The 17,063-nt window shown below is 50.0% G+C and overlaps 6 protein-coding genes across 9 annotated transcripts; 1 reads left to right on the top strand and 5 right to left on the bottom strand.

Moving 5' to 3' along the window:
- Window positions 1-1,448: 1,448 nt before the first annotated feature.
- On the bottom strand, window positions 1,449-3,925 carry LOC112344793 (transcription factor bHLH66-like). Of its 3 annotated transcripts, XM_024670126.1 has the most exons (9): window positions 3,726-3,925; window positions 3,445-3,552; window positions 2,539-3,253; window positions 2,408-2,479; window positions 2,227-2,352; window positions 2,063-2,128; window positions 1,925-1,990; window positions 1,826-1,861; window positions 1,449-1,774 (listed from the first exon to the last, which is right to left on the bottom strand). In XM_024670126.1, exons 3-9 carry the CDS (start codon window positions 3,073-3,075, stop codon window positions 1,511-1,513), a joined length of 1,167 nt encoding a protein of 388 aa, XP_024525894.1. In that variant the 5' UTR covers window positions 3,076-3,253; window positions 3,445-3,552; window positions 3,726-3,925; the 3' UTR covers window positions 1,449-1,510. The 3 variants fall into 3 exon arrangements, with proteins under 3 accessions (XP_024525894.1, XP_024525893.1, XP_024525895.1); XM_024670125.1 differs by having other exon boundaries at window positions 3,445-3,925; XM_024670127.1 differs by having other exon boundaries at window positions 2,408-2,476; window positions 3,445-3,924.
- Window positions 3,926-4,308: 383 nt separating this feature from the next.
- On the bottom strand, window positions 4,309-8,671 carry LOC9634008. Its single transcript, XM_002965413.2, has 15 exons — window positions 8,496-8,671; window positions 8,374-8,427; window positions 8,097-8,309; window positions 7,812-7,986; window positions 7,600-7,699; window positions 7,245-7,309; window positions 6,897-7,185; window positions 5,882-6,603; window positions 5,731-5,820; window positions 5,518-5,679; window positions 5,381-5,446; window positions 5,260-5,325; window positions 5,133-5,201; window positions 4,602-5,082; window positions 4,309-4,523 (listed from the first exon to the last, which is right to left on the bottom strand). Exons 8-14 carry the CDS (start codon window positions 6,491-6,493, stop codon window positions 4,687-4,689), a joined length of 1,461 nt encoding a protein of 486 aa, XP_002965459.2. The 5' UTR covers window positions 6,494-6,603; window positions 6,897-7,185; window positions 7,245-7,309; window positions 7,600-7,699; window positions 7,812-7,986; window positions 8,097-8,309; window positions 8,374-8,427; window positions 8,496-8,671; the 3' UTR covers window positions 4,309-4,523; window positions 4,602-4,686.
- Window positions 8,568-10,714, bottom strand: LOC9655379 (protein root UVB sensitive 6). Of its 2 annotated transcripts, none has more exons than XM_002965412.2 (13): window positions 10,488-10,714; window positions 10,307-10,405; window positions 10,143-10,253; window positions 10,008-10,079; window positions 9,839-9,949; window positions 9,662-9,781; window positions 9,511-9,609; window positions 9,389-9,461; window positions 9,257-9,340; window positions 9,136-9,200; window positions 8,965-9,066; window positions 8,793-8,909; window positions 8,568-8,743 (listed from the first exon to the last, which is right to left on the bottom strand). In XM_002965412.2, exons 1-13 carry the CDS (start codon window positions 10,668-10,670, stop codon window positions 8,687-8,689), a joined length of 1,293 nt encoding a protein of 430 aa, XP_002965458.1. In that variant the 5' UTR covers window positions 10,671-10,714; the 3' UTR covers window positions 8,568-8,686. The 2 variants fall into 2 exon arrangements, with proteins under 2 accessions (XP_002965458.1, XP_024526276.1); XM_024670508.1 differs by having other exon boundaries at window positions 10,143-10,240; window positions 10,488-10,653.
- Window positions 10,715-11,369: 655 nt separating this feature from the next.
- LOC9634007 (ferredoxin) lies at window positions 11,370-11,993 on the top strand. The gene has a single exon (XM_002965748.2). The coding sequence runs from the start codon at window positions 11,426-11,428 to the stop codon at window positions 11,888-11,890; it is 465 nt and encodes a 154-aa protein (XP_002965794.2). The 5' UTR covers window positions 11,370-11,425; the 3' UTR covers window positions 11,891-11,993.
- A 30-nt stretch (window positions 11,994-12,023) lies between these two features.
- LOC9634006 (probable inactive receptor kinase At2g26730) lies at window positions 12,024-14,305 on the bottom strand. Its single transcript, XM_002965411.2, has 2 exons — window positions 12,719-14,305; window positions 12,024-12,661 (listed from the first exon to the last, which is right to left on the bottom strand). Exons 1-2 carry the CDS (start codon window positions 14,043-14,045, stop codon window positions 12,045-12,047), a joined length of 1,944 nt encoding a protein of 647 aa, XP_002965457.2. The 5' UTR covers window positions 14,046-14,305; the 3' UTR covers window positions 12,024-12,044.
- A 190-nt stretch (window positions 14,306-14,495) lies between these two features.
- Window positions 14,496-16,929, bottom strand: LOC9655378 (5'-adenylylsulfate reductase 3, chloroplastic). Its single transcript, XM_002965410.2, has 9 exons — window positions 16,643-16,929; window positions 16,234-16,437; window positions 16,061-16,181; window positions 15,652-16,000; window positions 15,459-15,593; window positions 15,298-15,414; window positions 15,056-15,232; window positions 14,927-14,983; window positions 14,496-14,868 (listed from the first exon to the last, which is right to left on the bottom strand). Exons 1-9 carry the CDS (start codon window positions 16,839-16,841, stop codon window positions 14,695-14,697), a joined length of 1,533 nt encoding a protein of 510 aa, XP_002965456.2. The 5' UTR covers window positions 16,842-16,929; the 3' UTR covers window positions 14,496-14,694.
- Between the last annotated feature and the right edge of the window lie 134 nt (window positions 16,930-17,063).

Genomic DNA, 17,063 nt, shown 5'->3' with positions numbered 1-17,063 from the left:
TTGGGAAGCTCAGGAATGACAAGAGGAGGTCCAAGAGACTGAAGCTGCCATACAAGTTTCCCATCACCAAGGGAGACTTTGGGCCCTTCTTGGAAGGAGTGCCGGAATCCATCGCCAAAGGTAAGCAAGCTTGTTGAGGCATTTGGAGTGATTTTGTTTGTCAGCAGATTGCATGGCCGGGGTGGAGGTGAATTGCTTGGTGTACTACAATACCGTCGAAGGCAAGATTAGCTTCCCAGCAATTGAATGGAGGGTATGTTCCTACTATTATGATCCTTGTCAGTCAACTTACACACTTACGTGCAGCACAATAACTACTTCAAAGCAGATGGTACAATTGTTCGGTTAAGCTGCGTGGAACACCGTGATCGAATCCTTCGCCCTCGCGGGATTGGTAGACGCGCTCGATAGGGATCAAGCCCGATGGATCCACGCTTTGGGACTCAATTCTTCCTGGGATTCGGCCTCGATCCGGGGAAAGAACACTATAGCTACCTTGTATTCCATGGCGGCTGGATTGGAGGGAGCGGCGGAGAATGTGGTGCCCCGGAGTGGAGCGCCATCGCCGTGGAATCCTTGAGACAATAGGATATACTGCATAGGATGATTTTTCATAAAAGAATAATATTTGAAAGATATCGTATATGAATAAGACGCGCCGGCGGACGATCCAGCAGCCCGTCGATTGCGATGATCCTGGCAATGGATCCAGCGAGAAGGACGAAGACTATGTTGCCGGTGGCGAGCTCGGCACTCCAGGAGGAGGAGGAGGAGGAGGAGGTAGGGAAACACAGAAAAAAAATCGATTTCTTTTCTTCCAGATCGACTTCGTCCGTGGTTTTCCAGGGAAATGATCACGCTGCTGTACGTGGTATGTTCTTCCAGAGATCTCTTAGATTTGATCGTGTGATAGTTTTGAATGTCATTGCTGCAAAATATTTGCCAGTTTTGATGCAATGTAGGGTTTTTGTCTTCCTGGTAACTTACTTTCTGGATTTTCACGCACATCGAATATTCTTCAAATGTATTCTGCTCCTCCTCGCCCGATTCTCTCAGCTGCTGCCTCGCGCAGGGCCATAGTCTCCTGGAATCTTCTCCTCCAATCCTGGGCCTTCGGGAGGAAATGATCCAATTGATCGTGCAGGGCGCTATCTGGCAAGTCGATTCGCGCCATGCACCGGGACAAGTGCATGAAGGCCAAGCGACACCACATATTAGGCTCGCCAAAAAATCTCTCTTTAGCCTCGCGAGATTTTGTTTTGCATGGAAATGATGCTCCAAAAGACCAGGTTTCAAAGCAGATGCCAACATTCCTCCCTGGCAGACCATCTTTGGAAAGATAATAAGCTGGCATTTGGAGAGGGCTGTCAGGCCAATTCGCCTCCTACGGTCGACATTGAAGGATTTCATGAAAATGTAGCGTTCGTCTCTTGCAGATCAAAAGGCACTGTCAACATGAAATACCATCAACTTATTGCACTGGCGAAACTTTCACTTTAAGGTGCTAACGTTATTGAGGCCTCTCTGCAGTTACTACTGTGGAGGCCTCGACCTTTTCCTGAGGAAATATTGGCTGGTGGATGGATTTTGTAGCGGACAAAGCCGCGGCCATGGAGACGGGCATGAGGCAAAAGCCCTTGCTCTGGAGGAACTGCAGTGCGCTGCCCATGCTCTCGTCCATGAGCCGAGCTGCCTGCCGCTCCAGGTTCGCCAAGCTCTCTGCCGAAGCGCCATTGCTCTGGCTCAAGCTCGTAGCCATGGCACTGGAATAAGACTGCCATAACCAAAGAGCTTGGTTAGAAGAAGCTTCAGAATTATAACAAACCTCTGGAGGTGGCTGGATGCGACACATTGAGAATATCTGGCAAAGGAACAAAACAAACCATTGGGTATATGAGGTGACCGAAAGATAGTTTTCACAAACCTTTGATTGGAGCTGGAGGAATTTTACGTACTCGATTATCTCGTCCAGCATAATCGCCTTGTCGGTCTGTGGCACCCAAAGTGTTTCCATGACATATGATTCCAAGGCTTATTATTTGCTTATATACAGACTATATACCTTGTTAGCATTTGGTACCAATCCTTGCAGCTCCTTCATCCTTTCCGCGATTCTCTCCCTGCGTTGCTGGAAAAAAGAAATCACAAGATCCACAAGCTCAGCGTAAGAACTCTCTCGATGTACGATCAAGAAGCTAAAGGACAAAAGCTGGCAAGGATCTTAACTCGCTCGGCAATGCTGTGAGGGTCGGTGGCTTGGCCCCGGCGAGCACGAACTCGAGGCCTCGGAGCTCCAGAGATTGGAGCCATAGGGGCAGGCTGAGCGCTTCTATACGAACCTCGCGATGGAGCCTACAAATCGGCAAGAGTTTTCCATCTTAGAGTTTTAGAGCAAGATCAAACTTACTGCTTGAATTTGAGGCTTCTGCTGGCCCAATCCATAAGCACTGAACACACTACTCGCTCCTTCCCTGTGCTGCTAAGAAAGAAGAAACCAAGAAACCATGAGCAGCAATTCCCAATGAACAATCGACTCACCATTCTCAAGTTTGAGGGAATGTTTCCAGCGCTGCGGTATCTCGAGGAGAACATGCCAGCGTTGAGATTGAACAAATCTCCAGGCCTGAGCTGCTGCTGGAGGTCTCCTATGAAAGGTTGCTGCTGCTGCTGCCATAGCCGAGAGGAATCGCCAAAGCTTCCATGGGAGGGAGAGTTGAGAGAGGCCATGACCGAGTTTGCCTCGCCCGGGAGGAGCATGGGGAAAGGCGAGGAAGAACATCCTTGGTTGGCCATGATGTTGCAGCCGATTCCTCCTCCTCCTCCGCTAAGCTGCAAGCCAGAATGATCCAGCAAGCTTTGCTGCTGCTGGCTGTGGAGGAAGGAGTCCACATACGATCCAGCTTGCGACTGATCCTGGCACTCTTCTGTAACTGCTGAGTGATCCTTGGAGTCCCCAGAGGCTCCCGGTTGATCAGGCGCTACTCCGGATGGTGGATTGATAAACTCGAGCTGGTTCCTCAGGCCACCGATATCCGACCACGACGGCATGTTGAGAATCTCCAGGATGTCGTCCATGAGTGACTCCGGAGTGGAAAACGAAGCAGAGCAAGGATACAAACAAGACGGTGACTCTCCAGCGCTCGCCAAGATGAGGACGATGCATAAAGTTGAGTAGGACTTCTTTCTTTCAGTAGAAAAGAACTCTTTGGTTCAGTATACTAGGAGGAGCTAGCGAGCCGACTTTCTTTTACTCCTGACACAAAGAGAGAGAGTGAGAGTGAAAGAGTTAGTTTTGCAAGACAAAAAGAATGTGTTGGGAGATTTCTCTTTGGCAGTATATCTTAGAGATCACGTAGTATGGATGCTCTCTAAGCCGCCTAATAGAGTGGCAACCGTTAAAGACAAGCTTTCTAGACGCTTAGAAGTTGGAGAAAAACACTATACCTCTCTCTCAAGTGTTTGTCCAAAGCACCTGGAAGAAAATGCCAAGAGCTTTGTCCTCGTGCTAGAGTTCTAGGCCACCCTTACGGCCTTGACTTTGGCTCCTCGGCCCTGCAACAAACAAACAAAAGCAAGAAACACAAGAAGAAAAAAGAGGATCGATACAACACGCTGTCTAGTGATAAGTTGCGAGCGATCAGAGATAGAGAGGCGCCCAAGTCGATTGACAAAACTTGGAAGCTCCAGAGAGATTATGAGTCGAGCTTTGGATGGGCGTGTTATACCTCTCAAAATCCCTTGCGCGGCTGCAAGAATTCCTAGCAAATCTCCATCTGTTCGTGTGAAGTGGACATCATCCCACCCAGGCCTCTCCCAATCACTGGAAAATGGAACATTCCCCCCGTGGACATATTGCGAAGTAGCAGTAACAGTGCTGTACCAGTACAAGCAAGCAAGAGTTTCTTTAAGAAAAAAGAAAGCATTGAAGAAAGAAAGGAAAGAGGGAAAGCAATGCAAAGCTGTGTGTGTAGTATCAAAAGCCGAGAAGGGCAGTGCAGTCAACCATGGGGCCACGATAACAACTTTTGTGATGCGGCACAAAGAAGGAAATGGAGAAATCCCAAAACCCCTCCTCCAAAACAATCACATTTAATCTTCTAATTTGCAAAAGTTTGGAGATGCGATCGAAGGGTCGGAATTGGAAAGCGTCCAAGAAAAAGCAAAAGGTGGCAGCACAATCCAGTCGTCCACGCAAGGTATTAGGTTAGTGACGGCCCGTCGCGCCCGTCAGCTTTCCCCGCGTGCGCGGGAGTGACGTTTCGGATGACGTTGGAAGGTCAACCACACGAAAAAAGATTCTTCTTCTCCTTTTACTTTTTGCTTCCCATTCAAACCAAGCTATACAAAATGCGATAGTAGTTTTTTTCGATTTCTTGTCGATTCCAATCAAGCAAGCGGCAATAGGGAATATTTATAAAACTCGTAGAAGATCGACCCACTTCGATTCCATCTCTCTTGGGCGAATCTTTCGGCGCCACCAAAACTTTTTGGATCTTGTCCAACGTATTTACAAATGGCCAGGCCTGCACACAACGTTTTCCACTGTCAAACCAGAAGATCACACGAACAAAGAAGAAAAAAGTGAGAAAACAATCACTCACCTTAGCTCACAGCAAAGCCCAACGCCACCACCACCACCACTGCGTGTTGCTTTGGCCGCAAATCCTTCCCGTATCATCGGCTCAATCAGTTCGTCTTGCTCTTGGGAGACTTGATGGACGATGGCTGCTTGATCCCCTCGTTACTCTTGTTGCTAGAGCTGTCCATGATCGCCTCCTTGGCCTTCCCTGTGGCGGCATTGTTCGCGGAGCCACTTCTATCGGTGACGACCGTCACCGATGCGTCCGTGTACTGCTGTTTGTCACTGGAGCCGATTGCCTGGAGCGCGCTGAGCGGAACTTTGCCGCTCGCCGTGGCCAGAGAGATTGGCATGAGGCAGAGGCCCTTGCTCTGCAAGTACTGCATCGCAGAGCCCATGTCCTCGTCCATGAGCCGCGCCACTTGACGCTCGGCGCTGGCGAGACCGTCGTGTGAGATCCCCGTGCTGCGGCTGAGCGTACTCGCCAGTAAGCTGTTTGCTCCCTGGAACATGAAACGTAAGAACAGCAGCAAAAGAAAAGTATTTCTTTTACCTCAGATGGTAAGTCTGCCACGAGAGATGGAACAGCTGCCGCACTTCCAAGCCGGCTCATGCTCAAAACCTGCGGGTATACATTCGCATTCGAAGCTTCTCGAAATGAAAACAAAGAAAGCGCCAACCTTCACTTGCAGCTGCAGAAATTTCACGTAGTCTACAATCTCATCCAGCATCGAGGCCTTATCCGTCTGGGAAAAACATACAAAAAGATAAGCACCACTAAACGATGCTGAGTATATAAACCTTGTTAGCATTTGGCACGAGGTCTTGCAAAGCCTTCATCCTCTCTGCGATTCTTTCCCTACGCAACTGTACTTAAACAAGTTTAGTGATCCAGAAAAAAAAAAAAAAAAAACAAAGAGCGACAGAGATGATTATACCCTCTCCGCAATGCTGTGAGGATCAGTCGCCTGACCGCGCCTAGCACGCACACGAGGCCGAGGAGCCCCACCAGCGACAGGATTTACAGGCTGTGGCTGCGTACTCACTGCTTGAGGCCTGTATGCTTGCCCAGACTGTGGCCCCGGAGCACTGGTATTCACCTGCAACTCGCAAGCTTTTCAAACAAAACCACTATGACTCGAGAGGCTCACCTGTTGCGAAGGCGGGACGGGCGCTCTAGGCTGAGGAAGCGAAGGATAGACGTTAAACATGGTTCCTGGCGTTCCATCCCGGGCTTGACCCTGCACCGCTTACGTTAGCATAACCAGAGACAAAGTTGCAAAGTTCGCATCATCTTCGTACCAGTTCCTCGCCGCCACGGAATCCTCTGCCGTAGACATGCCCCCCGTTGGAGTTCGTGAACATCTCTAGCGGCATGCCTCCAATGAACGGCTGGCGCCATGAGGGCGATAGAGCTTGGCCAGCTTCAGGCCTCGGTGGAGCACTCCCGACGAGTGCCGAGCCTACAGGCAGTCCAATCGGCACGTCCTCTAGCCTGTGGAGCAAAGGCTCGGAGCCTTGCGAGCCAACCATGTCGAGGCTGGAGGATGCTCGTTCCATAAGCTGTGATATAGAGCCCTCCGAGAGCATGCTCCGCTGCTGCTGGAGCTGTGCGAAGAGAAAGGCGTCGTCCACCATATCACCAATCTGAGGATCCGCGGCCACACTGTCCTGCTGCATTCCCTTTCCCTGCTTCTCGGCCCCGAGGTTGAGCAGTCCGGAAAGCTCTGACTTTGTCAACTTGGAGGTGTCAATGCCGAATTCCCAGTTCCTCACCCCCAATTCCGACCACGACGGGATGCTCAAGATGTTCTCCAGAAACTCCATGTGTTCTTTCTCCTCCTGGTTCAGCGGGGCCTGAGAGCTGTCGACGCTTTTCATCACGCTTTCTTCCGGCGGGGACTCCTGCTGCATTCCAGTCGACTGAAGGGAAGGAGCGAAAAAACAGACTACTTGACCATCCCTGCTGCTGGAGGAAGATCGATTCCAATATTCTCAAGCCGGAATCTCCCAAGGAAATGTGGCTGCAATAAACGAGAATCCGTCAAAGAAAGTTTTTCAAACTCCAGGAAATCTCGTTGGCGGTTCAATAATTAGCTTAGACTGACGTAACAGTACGTTGGCAAGCAAGCAAAGCAAATTCCAAGACAATCCAGGGGAGGAAGAGCTCTAGAAACTCGCAAGAAACCGAGAGAATTACCAATCGGGCATCGCCCGGCGAGAAGGAAACAACCCAAGACAAGAGCCCAACAAAGAATCCCAGCTGCCCAAATCCAGGAAATCCCAAAACCAGGGGACTGAAGATCGGCAAACGTACCTGGAGCTCCCAGATCCGCAGCGCAATTGTCCCGAGAAGCCGCTGCTAGCAAGAACACCGCTTTTTTCTCTTCCTCCACAGTCGTCCCCCTCCTCCAAACCAAATGGCGGTGCGCTCGAGAGACCTCGGGGGGGAGAGAAAGAAAAAAACTCTTCCCTTCTCTACGGGGTCGCTGAGAGCGCACGGATGTCGTCCATCCCAGAGCCACCAACGGCCCCGGTTGTGCCAGGCACACGAGTTACGCGGTGGAGCATCCGGAACGTTGGGTGCGGGGGATCGACGGCCCAGGCTGCAGCCACATTGTAGTCAATGGTTGTAGCAATGGCAGGGGCTAAATGTAGAAAGTACATTGATTTACCGCAGGGCGTACCACCAACTTTCTTGGATTAAACTGGGAGGAATAAAAGCGATCCCTGCAAAAAAGCATCCGGTTACTACGCACAAAACTACAACCGTTCGAGAACACTCAACAGAAGATCATATCACTCCACAGGAATCTAGCCATGGCTGGCGCCACTAAACAGGAGCTAAGCCAGGGATTTGGACGCTAAAAAAGAAAAAGAAAAAAAGAGAAACCAAAAGCTCTGGACGAGCTAGCCAGGCATCTGCCGCGCTAGACTTGTGTGACGAGAAACAATGATTTTTTTAAGATGCAAGGAGCAAGGAAGCGAGAGCAAGCAGGCAAATCTATATAGCAGCTTACCTGAGCTGGAATTCTTTTGCGTGGGCTCCATGGATGCACAGACCGCATGCGCATTCTAGGATTGCGAGCGGGACCCAAGTTCTCTCCCCCTTCACATGCCCTGTCCAAAACAAACAAGCAGTACTCAAAAAGTTGAGCGCGAGCAGTAGAGATCTGTCAGCAAAACCAAAGGACGAACAGTACAGACAGGAAGACAAATTCGCGACGGATACCTTTGCTTCAAGGATGACACTTGTAAAGCGGGGTCTAGAGATGCCGTCGCGAGCCCGGAAGGAGAAGAAAAAGTGAGACACCCGCGGCTTAGTCCACTTGCAAGGATCGAATCGAATAGAATAGAACGGAAACCGGAGCGGAGCCGAGAGATGGATGGATTGCCATGGGGGTCAACTAGCAAGGTAGGGAAAAGCAAACTTGTTAGTGGCAGACAAAGGCTGGTATGTACTTGAACAGTCTTACTTTTTCTCCTGTCATCTCAGTATTGAAAAGAAAAAGCGAACCTTGTGCCGAGCAACATCCAATGAGACAACCGCGTACGGCATATAGGAATTTTCCAAGGGCCGTGATCTCCGGGAACCTGCGCAAGTTCACATGGCGGGGTCAACACAGCGAGCAAGTCTGAATAAACTTGCGGGCGAAAAGACGCTTTGAAACGCTTTGCACATAACGAACCAACTATCCTTCCTCCCCGAGAGCGAGCAGCATGATATTTCCTGACAATCATGAGTCCAGATAGTGGAGCCGAAAATAAATCAACGAAGAAAAAAAATTAGTTACCAAGTATCGCGTGCGAGCGGCTTGGGTCCCGACGATAGCAGTGATGTCAGCCAGCTGATGAAGAGTAAGCACAACAAAAGTGGTCAATATCAATCAAGTCTTGTTAATTCAGAAAGCGTTACCTTTCGGGATCGCGAGTAAATGTCTCTTACAAATCCAAGAACAAGGTGTGACTTGCGAAGTACAGCTGCGAGTCGGCTTCCAAAGCAGTTTTATTGAAAAACAAGATGTTTCAACTCGACGGAGGCAGAGAATGAAATTCTACAGCGAGTGAAAACAAAAAACTCCCTACCTCCACATGGGGTGACGATTTTCAGGTGCAAACCCGAGCATTTCCAGGACTTAATAGCGTCTCTGACATTATCCAGCCCTGGAAAGCATAGAACTTTAGTACCTCTTCGTCAACCACAATGTTTTACCAGTTTTTCGGCATCGAGTTTGAAATGTTCATAGAGGGGAGATATGTATTTGCAGCTTTCTTGATACGCTCCTTCGGCAGAAGAACATTTATCAAAAATGTTGACGAACAATTGGCCCTGCATAAAGTTACTGATATCAGAAAGCAAAGACCAGAATATTCAGCACACTCACATGAAATGCTGCTCGAAGGACGTCATCACCGTTGGCTCTTTCCTTTAGAACAACATAGGTGCGCTGACGTTTAGGATTGTAGCTTACAAGGTAGTTTTCCCCCTGGAAAGAGAAAGCGAGAGAGAGAAAGAGAGTGTGTGTGTCATTCAATACTGTGAATAAAGAAGGCACCTTAAATAAAGAGTCTATGTACTGGTAGTCTTGAGGAGCAGAGAAGGCATCAGATACCCGTGCGCCTGAAGAAAATTCCCACGGTCAGCAAACAGCATCCAAAAACTAACAGAGGGGGTACCTAGTTCTAGTTTCTCTAGTGACCATTGCGGACCAACGATAATTCGCTCTCTCTCATTTGCTTCAACCAAACCTGGAACTTTCCCTGCAGAGAAAAAATGTCAAACAAAAGTGACTTCCAGACTTGAAATACCTGTCTCTAGAAAAGTGTCGACAGCAATCCCGAATCTGTGCCGGTTCAATGTCGGCAACTGAATTGCTTTCACCTGCATTGGAGTGTTGAGGCAGTCGAAGGCGCAGAAAAGCAAACAATACCTCTCGAAAGGAACTGTAGACGTATCCAAAAGCCAACGCACTAAATGGAGCAAAGACAGGAAAATTTTTGGACATCAGAATTCCCATGCCAGTACCTAGCTAAAAAGTAGCGTGTTAGCAAACTACCAGTCCTTGCAACTCGTTCTCATACCAGATCCGCAATGTTTCCGATACACTCTCCTTTTGCAGTTATGTCTCCAATGTTTTCTCGACGCGCAAAGGCCTTGTATATGGGTGCTCGAGTCGAAGTAGACGCCACTGCAGCAACGTTCTGCGAAAGAAAAAACCAAGCCTCTTGAGAAGAAATAATAAAACAAGGTAAGAACACCTTTCCAATGTTAGCTATACAAGCCAGAGGGAGAAAAAATTGTGGTGTGGCAGATGTAGCTAGTTCCAGTGCTGCAGCTAATTGCATTAAGACATCACCAGCAAATCGAATCTGTAAAAGACTCACGAATCAGAGAACTAAGCACAAGAGCAAACGCTGCACGGATAACCTGCTTAAGGTGACAATCGAACTTCTTTCCATGCCGAGCAAAAATCATTTTTCCAATTCGGCCAGCACCATCCTGAGAAATGAAGTGAAGCCCGTTTTAGAACTACGTCAAAGTTTTGCATAACACAGCACCGACCTTGACAACCCAGTTTACAGCGATGGCCGAAGACGAAGCTCCATTCCGGACACCAAGAGCATGAAGCAGCGACCGGGTCGTGAAGACGCCCATGGCACCTCCAAAGAAATACTGGACGAAATCAGCACTGTCGTCTAAAACACGATCTAAGCAAAAGCTTTTACCTGGAGGCATCGCCATTGCATGTAAGGCGTGTAGCACGGAAGAACACTGTCCGGAAAGCCTTCCGGCACAACATGCGATCGCACAAAGTCCATAATCTCCTGAAGAACAAGGTGAAAAAGAGAGAGAGAGAGAGAGAGAGAGAGAGAGAGAGAGAGAGAGAGAAAGCGATGCATGACTCACCGCAAGGGCGCTCTGGTGAGGAAACAATTTCTCGCTCTGTAAGACCTGCCCCTTTGCAACGTATTTCCATTGCACGTCTCCGATTCTCTCCAAGCACAGTGTGGAGCGAGTGGCTCTAGCATCGGCAATCCTCGCGGCTGTGCCGCCATCGCTAGCGCACTGCCCTCCTCCCAAGCCCTGCATTTGCTACCTAGGAGCGCCTCCGAGCTCTCAATCTCGTGTCGTCCGCTCCGCGCCCTAGCTTAAAAGCAGCCTTATAAATATTACCATGTAATGAGATTTTGTCCATTCATGGTCTACAGTCAAAAGAATCGAGCAACGCCATGCATAGTAAACACCTACCACGTAGAACTTATTAGATAGTGTGACTATACAAGGGGATTCTTCCAGCATCGATCGATTGTCCAATGCCGGTGGTAGTAACTTGGAAGACTATGCTCAACAAAGATGTAGATGGTATAAATAGCGAAAAGTAAAAACTTTTTGAAAAACTTAACAGGTCGGAGTATGACTTATACTTCGAGACACTCAAATGGGTCATCAGATGCATACTCTACAACCCAACAAGTTAATAGTTTATTATTCACCACACTATTTAAATAAGCAAGACTCAGCAACGCTTGGGCACGTAAACGAATAGTTAATTAAACATGGCATATTCTATAGGCGCATGCAATCATTTGTAAATCTTAAAAAATGTAACAAAATCAGAGTGGCACAACGGAAGCGTAGTGGGCCCATAACCCACAGGTCGGAGGATCGAAACCTCCCTCTGATAGTACTTCCATCATTTTTATCCAAAAAAACTTACAATCTTGATTTTACGAAGATCCTCTGTGAAGCGAGAGATTCGAGTAGAACTTGTGCGTCGAAATACAATACTGTTTGCCACAGAATATTACCGTAAACTACTATTGTCTAAAAGACTGTGTTTGGCCATGGCGGCTTCCCTGGTAGCAGCTCCAAGTGGGCGATATCCATTTGCGATTGGGCGCCTTGCAAATCGTAGTGCACGGTTCCATCCAGATGTCCGATTTCCATCGCCAGATCCAAGTGGGCGATTCCAACCAGCTCGACTTCCACCAGGTGGGCGATCGAGGCTTCGCGTCTGGGCGGCTTACAAGGTAACGCTGGTGACCCCTGAGGGCGAGAAAGTGCTGAGCGTGCCCGAGGATTCCTACATTCTGGATGCCGCGGAGGAGCAGGGCGTGGAGCTGCCCTACTCGTGCAAATCGGGGGCGTGTTCTTCTTGCGCGGGCATGGTGAAGCTGGGCGAGGTGGATCAGAGGGACCAAACGTTTCTCACTGATCTCCAGGTGAAACAGGGCTACGTTCTCACCTGTGTGGCATACCCGGTCTCGGATTTGGTCATTCAAACCCACCAGGAAGAGAAGCTCTACTAAAGTTCTAAGACCATGATCCAACTTTGGAGATGATTGGATTTACGTTATTCGCAGAGCTTTGCTCCTGCCAAAAAATTTGCACAAAGTGTTGTTGTTGGAGTCATGCACAAAACACTTACAAATCAAAGAAGAAAGAGACCATACAAACTTTCCTTCATGGCCGATCCATGCTCTTGAGCTCCTCGGACGACAACTCCTCCCCTCCAGTCCCCCAGTTCCTCACGTCTTCGATCATCTTCACCACATTTCTCATCTTTGGTCGATCCCCTGGCAGCGTCGCCACGCACACCAGCGCAATCTGAAGCATCTCCACCATCTCCTCCTCCGAGAACCTCAAGATCCCCTGGTCGAAAACCTCCTCCGTCCACTCCTCCCGGACAACCGACTGGACCCATCGCGGGAGATCCAGCATCTCGCCCGAGTGATTGCTCCTCCACGGTGCCTTCCCCGTGAGAATCTCCAGCAGCACCACCCCAAACGCGTAGACGTCCGACTGCTGCGTGAGCTTCCTGGTGGCGGACAGCTCCGGTGCCCGATAGCCCACCGGGCCCAACGCCGACTCGGACCCCGGCCCCAGCATCTGGGCGATGCCATAGTCCGCCACCCGGGCTTCCATAGAGCGCGAGAGGAGAATGTTGGAGGATTTGATGTCGCCGTGCACTACTTGGCCACCCAGCGACTCGTGCAAGCAAGCGATCCCTCTTGCGGCGCCCAGCGCTATCCGGAGGCGCATGGACCAGTCCAGAGATATCGACTGTTGTGTCTCACCACCTTTTGAAGGAAAACTTAGTATACAAAGACGAGGAGAAAGAAATCCGGGTTGCTTACCATGAAGCTGCGCCGCTAAGCTTCCCATTGGGATGAACTCCGTCACCACGAGCTTCTCCGTCTTGGAAAAGTAGTAGGCTCTTGGGACGTGGAGATTTTGATGCTCGATCTCTCCAAACACCGCCATCCTCTTCTCAAACTCTTTGCTTCCCAGCTCAACTCCTTTGATCCTCTTGACCGCCACCATTTGCCCGTCCTCCAGCACCGCCCTGTAGCTCGTCCCAAGGCTCCCCTGCCCCATCATCTCCGCCGATGCCCGCAAGAGATCCTCCAGGCTAAAGTTGTTCTTACTCGTCTTGAGGAAGACCAGTTGCCCGGCTTGAGCCTCGGCGCTCTTGTCCGAGCTCGAGAACTCCCTCGTGAAATCGTCGGAGCTGCTCACCTCGGCCTTGGGCTTGGGACTCCGGGCCGAGGCTGCCGATATCTCCCGCTTGTGCTGCTTGTGCCAGTAGCACAGCATGAACAGTGTCGTGAGCACTGCCAGGAAGGCCACATCGCCAATGACGAGCGCAAGGATTGCGCCAAGACTAAGTCGTCTCCCGGGCTTCGTTTGAGTTGGCGCTGCCGGCCTGCTTGGAGTTGGCTCTGGAGATACCGGGGCGGAGCAAACAAATCCCAGAGGCCTCCCACAAAGATCAAGGTTGCCCGAAAAATCCTGTGGTGGAAGCTGCGCGAGAGTCTGTGGGATTTGTCCGCTAAGGCTGTTGTTGGCGACGCTGAAATCCACGATGGAGCTGCCGCGCTGGATTGCCGGAATTTTACCTGTGAAGGAGTTGTTCTGGACGAGAAAAATCTTGATGCGTGGAAGGCCCTCTAGAGACTGCGGCAAGCTTCCGTTGAGGGTGTTGTAGGAGAGATCGACGCGGACCAAGCGAGGCCAGGACTGGAAATCCCACGTAATCGGGCCCGTGAATCGGTTCCTTTGCAGCACCAAGCTCCGGAGCTTCCTGCATTTGATGAGATCGCCGGGAAGTGGCCCGGAGAGAAGATTCGACCTCAGACTGAGAACCGTGAGCTCGTCCAGGGATCCAAGAACGCCGGCAGGGACAGCCCCGGAGATCCCCACGCCCGGGAGATTGATCTTGAATACTCTTTCCCGAATTTCACTTACACTGCCGTTGGAAGACCCGATCGTGGCGTTGATGCACGTAATCCCTTGCCAGCTACAAGGATCCCGCTGCGTGCTCCATCCAAGAAGATTGGAGGCGTCCGTGGCATTGCGAAACGCGACCAACGCGCTCAAATCCTGCTCCAGCATGGCGGCATCCACGAGAAAAATCCCCGATAACACCAGCGCCGCGCACAACAAGCCGCATCGACAATACATTTCCAAACCCAAGAAACTCCAAGAATCAAGACGCCGCGCCGCCTCTTCTTCCTGCTCTTGCGATCCTCGCGACGGATATCAGATATTTCCCTGCCGGATCGCTGTCTCATTTGCAAGGGAAGGCGCTTGGAGAGCGATCCAATAGCTTTCTTGGAAGAACCCTAAACCTTAGAAAGAGCTAGACCCGCACATAGCCGCGTTGTCGCTTAACTGCTGGAAAGCTGGAGGTCCGCCAAATGTGGAGTAACGTTAAAAGTCATCAAAATTTCACTATTACTAACTTTTGGCGGAGCTCCGCTTGTCGCGTAGCTAGGAGAAATCGCAACGGGCCGGCCGGCCACGCGTGACGCGCCTAATTCAAATTGGCGAATATCCTTACCGTTGACAAGAATATACTACACGATGGCGCGAAAAGATTAACAAGCTTCAGAAGATTATATAAGCTCTAGATTTCTTCTCTAAGATTATGGGGAATTCCTCTTTAGATTATAGCGACCATCTAGAACTCTTCTCTAGATTATAGTGACCATCGATAGCACCCAACTGGAACTCATCCTTTCGACCAAACCAGTAGCGCAGGGACGAAGAATTAGTTGCTCTATCCATCCAAAATCCTATAATCCTCCTCTAAAGCGCCCCATTCTCTCTTCTACATGAAGGACATGACGAACGAGTGGAGCGAATTGATGTCCCTGCGCTCTGATGGATACTTGATGAACTTCGTGCTGTTCTTGGGGAAGAAGAGGATCGTCGGGAACGTCGTCATCATCAGCTCTTGCTGGCACATCATCTTGTTCACACCATCGGCACGGAACTTGGCAATCTGGAAAGGAAAAATCGATCATATTCTACTCTGCGAAAACAATGCGATTTTTACTTACGTAGACTGGTGTGCCTTCGAGCCTCGTGGCGAGTTCCTTGTATGCGGCATCCATGGCCTGAAGAGAAGGGAAAAAGGATCAAGAATGTGAGAACATCGAGAAAGAACTTGTAAAGAGAAAACGGGATACCTGGCAATGTGGGCACCAGGGGGCGTACAGGCACACGACGCCGGACTTTTCACGCGACGTGGTCTTGCCGAGAGCTCGCATTTCTTCACGACTGAATTTGATGATCGACGGATTGTTGTAGAGATCACCGCCGAATTCTTGTTGCCTACGGTAAGGCCGGACGTTGTTCATGTTGCCCTGATAGTATGAGAGAACAATGTTCAGCTTTAACTTTCACAGATCAAAGAGAAAGAAGAACTTGCCTTGTTGATACCCAGCTCCTTGGAGTTGGTTTCCTCCCACCACCACCGTCCCTCTCGCTCGTGCTGCCATGGGAGGATCGATCTCGTGCAAGGCTCACATCCGACCGAAGCGAACCCCTGCAAAATACATGAAGCAAAATGGAAAAAGAAAGCAAAATCACCTTTGTATGAAGTTCATTGATCGGCACGTTCATGTTCGTGAGAAATCTCCAGATCTCATTATGCGACATACTCGCCAGTGGGTTCCATTTCAGCAGAGTTTCTGGACCATCTCGGCCATCAAAAGATGGATCAATCTGAAAAACACAACAAGAGAAAATTAGAAACAAAGAGGATTTTGCGAGGCTTCCTTACCTGGACAACAGGCAATTTTCCACGAGAAACTGGGAGTTGGTCCCGACGCTGACCAGTGATCCAGGAGCGAAGGCCCTGCAGCTTCTTTGACAAAGGCCTGATCCTGCGAATGTTGCAGCACTCTTCGTGTCCGTCCTGGTAGAAGGAGAACATCCCTTTGTCTTTGGTCAACTTCTCAACTTCTCCAGCGTCCGGGAAAACATATTCTATTTGGATGTTGTAATGCCTCTCAACTTCGGTGAAGAACCGGTACGTCTCAGGATTCATCCTTCCAGTATCCAGCGTGAACACTCGGTACGGTCGCGCGGATTGATGCGCAATCTCAATGAGCGCGACATCCTCAGCTCCACTGGTCGAAAAGAGGAAATGCAAATGAGAGACTACTTGCAAAGCAGTCGCAAAAACGTACCCAAAAGCGATGGCAATGTCATTGCCATACATTCCCAACGCACGATCCATGATCTCCAAGGGAGAACAGGTGTTCATCTCTTCCGCCAGCTTCTCAGGATCAAGCTCGATTTCTCCAGACTCTGAAAGAAAAACAATAAGATGAGCTTCTGAGAAAGAAGATAACAAACTTACGAGCTGGAGGCGGCTTAGCGGGCTGAAGAGCCTGTTGAGCTGGAGTGAGAATGGGTTTGAGTGGAACTTGCTCAGGCTCCGCTGCAACTTCAGCACTAGCCACCGCGCAGTAAGCTCTCATTGATAGACCTCCTTGTCTGGGAAGCCAAACTCGCGAGCTGGACTTAAAAGTCGACTGGAGACTCGTTTGTTTGAGACCAGAGCCTGTAAAAACGCACATGAATAACAAAAATCACTTGAAAAAAACGCACATGAAAGAAAAAGCATCTCGAGACCACAAACGCACAAGAACATCAAGAACAACAACAACAAAAAGGATAAACCCCAAATTCGCATCTACATTTGCTCTTCTTCCTCCTCTAAAACCCTCACACTTAAACCCTATACCCTGGCATTCCCTCGAGCATACCTGACGAGACCAAGGGCACGCTGCAGCTCGCGGCGGGCCATGAGACGGCCTCCATAGCGGCGATGCGAGGCGACGGCGGCGGCGGAGTGGCAGCGGCGCCTCGAGCAGGAGGCGATGGAGTGGCGGCACCGCCTACTGCTGCCGCTCGAGCGGCGGAACGAAGGGCAGAGGGCGCTAGAGGGATCCTCAACCGCAGCATTATCGCCTAAACCAAACCAAGGAGGAAGAGACAGTAGCGCCGTGGCTTAACCCAATGCCAATCAAAATGGGAGAAAGCGACTATAGGGTTTTAGGGGTTTTAGCCCGAGATATTATCTAGGGTTCTTACGCTTTTAATCTCGGCCGTCCACCGCCTGGATCCACGGCCAGGATCGTCCTCCGGCTTGTGCCTCTGGCCGCCCGATGAAGATAAGGGCTTTGG

The sequence above is a fragment of the Selaginella moellendorffii genome, unplaced genomic scaffold, assembly GCF_000143415.4.
Source record: "Selaginella moellendorffii unplaced genomic scaffold, v1.0 SELMOscaffold_6, whole genome shotgun sequence".
NCBI classification, from domain to species: Eukaryota; Viridiplantae; Streptophyta; class Lycopodiopsida; order Selaginellales; family Selaginellaceae; genus Selaginella; species Selaginella moellendorffii.
Note: the sequence above shows the minus strand (reverse complement) of the source record. Positions and strands in the feature narration are given on the sequence as shown.

Bases quoted from the DNA above. Each gene is read 5' to 3' on its own strand.
- LOC112344793 (XM_024670125.1), bottom strand. From the start codon at position 3,075: ATGGACGACATCCTGGAGATTCTCAACATGCCGTCGTGGTCGGATATC. The intron at 2,353-2,407 runs GTAAGTTTGATC...GCCGATTTGTAG, and splicing joins AGAAGCCTCAAATTCAAGCA to GCTCCATCGCGAGGTTCGTA. The intron at 2,129-2,226 runs GTTAAGATCCTT...TCTTTTTTCCAG, and splicing joins CTCACAGCATTGCCGAGCGA to CAACGCAGGGAGAGAATCGC.
- LOC9634008 (XM_002965413.2), bottom strand. From the start codon at position 6,493: ATGCAGCAGGAGTCCCCGCCGGAAGAAAGCGTGATGAAAAGCGTCGAC. The intron at 5,821-5,881 runs GTACGAAGATGA...TAAGCGGTGCAG, and splicing joins TCCGTGGCGGCGAGGAACTG to GGTCAAGCCCGGGATGGAAC. The intron at 5,083-5,132 runs GTAAAAGAAATA...TTCATGTTCCAG, and splicing joins TGGCAGACTTACCATCTGAG to GGAGCAAACAGCTTACTGGC.
- LOC9655379 (XM_002965412.2), bottom strand. From the start codon at position 10,670: ATGCAGGGCTTGGGAGGAGGGCAGTGCGCTAGCGATGGCGGCACAGCC. The intron at 10,406-10,487 runs GTGAGTCATGCA...CTTGTTCTTCAG, and splicing joins CTCACCAGAGCGCCCTTGCG to GAGATTATGGACTTTGTGCG. The intron at 8,910-8,964 runs GTGAGTGTGCTG...AACTTTATGCAG, and splicing joins TCCTTCGAGCAGCATTTCAT to GGCCAATTGTTCGTCAACAT.
- LOC9634007 (XM_002965748.2), top strand. From the start codon at position 11,426: ATGGCGGCTTCCCTGGTAGCAGCTCCAAGTGGGCGATATCCATTTGCG.
- LOC9634006 (XM_002965411.2), bottom strand. From the start codon at position 14,045: ATGTATTGTCGATGCGGCTTGTTGTGCGCGGCGCTGGTGTTATCGGGG. The intron at 12,662-12,718 runs GTAAGCAACCCG...TTCCTTCAAAAG, and splicing joins CTTAGCGGCGCAGCTTCATG to GTGGTGAGACACAACAGTCG.
- LOC9655378 (XM_002965410.2), bottom strand. From the start codon at position 16,841: ATGCTGCGGTTGAGGATCCCTCTAGCGCCCTCTGCCCTTCGTTCCGCC. The intron at 16,182-16,233 runs GTAAGTTTGTTA...TTTTTCTTTCAG, and splicing joins CGCTAAGCCGCCTCCAGCTC to AGTCTGGAGAAATCGAGCTT. The intron at 14,869-14,926 runs GTAAGTAAAAAT...TTTCCTTTCCAG, and splicing joins TCGAAGGCACACCAGTCTAC to ATTGCCAAGTTCCGTGCCGA.